This window comes from Propithecus coquereli, unplaced genomic scaffold (assembly GCF_000956105.1).
Source record: "Propithecus coquereli isolate 6110/MARCELLA unplaced genomic scaffold, Pcoq_1.0 Scaffold10, whole genome shotgun sequence".
NCBI classification, from domain to species: Eukaryota; Metazoa; Chordata; class Mammalia; order Primates; family Indriidae; genus Propithecus; species Propithecus coquereli.
In genome coordinates, this window is record NW_012133858.1 from 908,373 (window position 1) to 912,007 (window position 3,635).

At 32.0% G+C, this 3,635-nt stretch overlaps 1 protein-coding gene across 1 annotated transcript in view; it reads left to right on the top strand.

Annotated features, from left to right (window-relative positions):
* Nucleotides 1–2,817, top strand: part of LOC105806364 (chromosome unknown open reading frame, human C3orf30) — a 31,195-nt gene extending 28,378 nt beyond the window's left edge. The window contains exons 4-5 of the mRNA XM_012639469.1: nucleotides 1,988–2,047; nucleotides 2,800–2,817. Coding sequence (XP_012494923.1) covers nucleotides 1,988–2,047; nucleotides 2,800–2,817 — 78 coding nt within the window. The remainder of the gene's footprint in view (nucleotides 1–1,987; nucleotides 2,048–2,799) is intronic.
* The last annotated feature ends 818 nt before the right edge of the window (nucleotides 2,818–3,635 follow it).

The following is a 3,635-nucleotide window of genomic DNA, read 5'->3' on the forward strand; positions in this document are numbered from 1 at the left end:
AATTTCTTTGTTAAAAACTAAGACCCGAACACACACACTAGCCTGGGTTTACACAGGGTCAGGATCATCAATAGCACTGTCTTCCATCTTCACATCTTGTCCCACTGGAATGTCTTCAGGGGCAATAACGTGCATGGGGCTGTCATCTCCTATGATAGCAATGCCTTCTTCTGGAATATCTCCTGAAAGACTTGCCTGAGGCTGCTTTACAGTTAACTTTTTTTACATGTAAGTAGAAGGAGTACTCTAAAATGATGATAAAAAGTATGTTATAGTACATACATAAACCAGTAACATAGTCATTTAGTATCGCTATCAAGTATTATGTACTGTACATAATTTTATGAGCCACACTTTCATACAATTGGCAGCACAGTAGGTTTGTTTACACCAGGATCACCACAAACACACATTGTCACAGCTATGACGTCATTAGGTGATAGAAATTTTTTAAGTTCCATTATATCAATAATCTTATGGGACCACCGTGGTATATGTGGTCTCTCATCGACCAAAACGTCATTATACATTGCATGACTGCACTTTCGAAAGATGACCAATCTTTTGACCATCTAATAATCCACATTCTCGAGGGTGAAGAAGAAATAGTTAAAAATTGCTTCTAATTCTTGAAATTACAAATCTCATTGACCTCACGCTGTGGTACTGCAACCTTCTTTAAAATATGACATTCCTTGACCAATATAGAATTATAAGAGATTATCATATATACACATATATGTATATTTTTGATATTTGGTGGGTTATTTTTGTGTTTGTTTGCCTGGGATGTTTATTTTTATGCTAATATTATTTACACAGCAATGTACATATACATGTAAAATAACATATGTACATGAAATAACTTTGTGGTTAGAAAGGTATAAAATAAGAATGGCTCACCCCAAATGAAGGCATTTAAACTGAAAATGTTTAAATTTAAAGAAATAGTATCTAGAGGAAAGAGTACAGATTTCGCAATCTGTTAACCCAAGGCTCAAATCCTAAATTTGCCACTTCTTATCTTTGTGATTTAGGGAAAATTACTTAACTTCTGTGAACCTCAGATTTCTCATGTAAAATAGAGATAAGTGATGTCTATTTCATAAACCCTGCTTTATGCCTTTTCCTTCTTTAAATGTCCTTTTGTTGGGAGAGTACTAATGACTGGGTTTCTGGAATTAATTATAAGCTGAAGGGTGAAACCTGTTGAAGAAAGTAGAGTTTTATAAATAATTTTATAAACAATTTTCTTCATCTGTCAAGAAAATTAATGCTTATGCATGCAGTGTTGTTATAAGAAAAATTGGTAATCAAATATGTTTAATGGAAATATATATGAAATACGTAATTGAATGATGTGGGTGCATTAAACAGAACTGAATATTTTATACCTGAAATTTACCTGATTGTTATTCCCTGCAAATGAAAACTGTGCTTACTTTATTATAATTTTTTTATTTATTCAATAACAACAGAAAAGTATAAAAGTGAATCTTGGAAGTTTTGTATATACTTTCTCATTTAATATTATAATACTGAACATCATTTTCACTATTTAGAACCAAATATGTCAGAAGGAAGTTTCTATGCAAAATCATGTAGTGTTTCAAACTTTTTATTCAAAAGACTTTCCTTTGACTATTCTTTGAAGCAAATAATTTTTTAATTTCTCAGTCCAGCAAGATCACAACTCTCAAAATAAAAACTTTCTCCAACACTTTCTTACTACCTTTTTGATCTTGGAAACCAGTAAGAATAGCCATTACTGTTTAATACCAAGTTTTTATTCCTCCAAATTTTACCCCTAATTTGCGAAATTTTATCAGTAGTAATAAAGTAAGTTGCTGCTCTGTAGAGATACATGAATTTCTTCAAAATGCTATGGTACATATTAAGTTAGTGGGAAAGACTGCATCGGATATAATCTGACCACATCACTTTGGCTCAGAACCATAATGCAATGCCTTATGTTTTCTCTCAGCAGATCACCGAAAACTTAGTCTATGAAAAGCCAGAGGACCCCCTGAATTTTATGCTGTGCCAGGTATGCAATGGGAGTAAAAAAGCAACCTTCCTATTCCCTTTATTGTAAGTATAGCACACGTATAGCAAAATGTACAAAACAAACAGTGGACAACTCTGTATTATCATGAAGTAAACAAACCTATAACTACCACTCAGGTTAAAAAACAAAATAAAACATTTCCAGCATCCCAGAAGTCCCCTCCTTTCCCTCAGTTATTGCTTCCCACAAAGGGACTCTTACTCTGACCTCTATGATAATGACTTCCTCACTTTTCTTTGCAATTTTATCATTAAACCTTAATCATGAAACACGTGTTTAGATTTGTCAGCTTCGTGAACTGTGCATAAAGAGAACCAGTTCTATCAATCACTGAAAAGGGGTATTTTCATCTTCTAATGTGATTATGGAACAGGCCATTCTCCTTTTAATTCTGTTAATTTTCCCTTCATGTGTTCTAAAATTCTGTTATGGTGTATATTAATGATCATTATGTTTTTCTGATTAATTGGCCTTTTTATTATTATGAAATGTTCATTGTTATCCTTGGTAATATTCTTTGTCTTGAAGTGTATTTTCCCTAAAATTAATATATCCAGTTGAGCTTTCAGATCTTCATATCTTTCATACTTGGTATATTCTTTCCATCCATTTGTTTTCAACCTATCTGTGTTTTATATTTAAATTGTGTCTCTTATAGGTAGCACATGGTTGGGTTGTAGTTACTTTCTTGTCTATTCTGCAAATATCTGCTTTTTAATTGAACCATTTAGACCATGTGTGAACTTTAGACTATGTGTTTTTAAATAACACACAAGTTAGGAAAGGATTTCCATTTTTAAAGTAGTGAAGAGGAAAAAGGAGAAAAGAAGAGGAAAAAGTGAAATTGGCAGCGGTGACAGAGACAGTATGTGTCCCGCAAAGACAAAGCCTAAGATATGTATCATCCAGGTCTTTTCAGAAAAAGTTTGCCATCCCTCATTTAGATCGTTATCATTTAACCTAATTATCAATATGGCTGAATTTAAATCTCTCATTTTATTATTTTCTGTTTGTCCCCTCTGTTTTTATATTCTTCTGTTGACTTCTTTGGGATTATTTGAATGATTTTAATATGTTATTTAATTTATCTATTGCCTTTTTAGCTATACCTCTTCTCATTACTTTTTTAGTGGCTGCTATAAAGATTACAATATACCTAACATTTCACAGTACACTTAAAGTTAACGTTGTCCTACTTCACATAAAAGGAGGAAAGCTTACAACCACGTAGCTTTTATTCCTTTCCACCATTCTTCATTTTAATCTTGTCATATGTATTAACATGATATTATTTTTGCTTTAAATAATCACATGTGTTTTAAAGAACCTAAGAGGAAAGACTAGCCTTTTACATTTATTCAGATAATGTATATTTCTAACACTCTTCATATTCATTTGTGAATTTCCAAATTTCTTCTGAAATTATTTTCCTACAACCTGAAAAGCTTCTTTTAGCATGTCTTGTATTGTAACATTGCTGGCAGTGAATACTCTTGGTTTTCCTTCATCTAAAAATTTATTTTACTTTCATTCTTGTAGGACATTTTTGCTGGATATAGAATTCTAA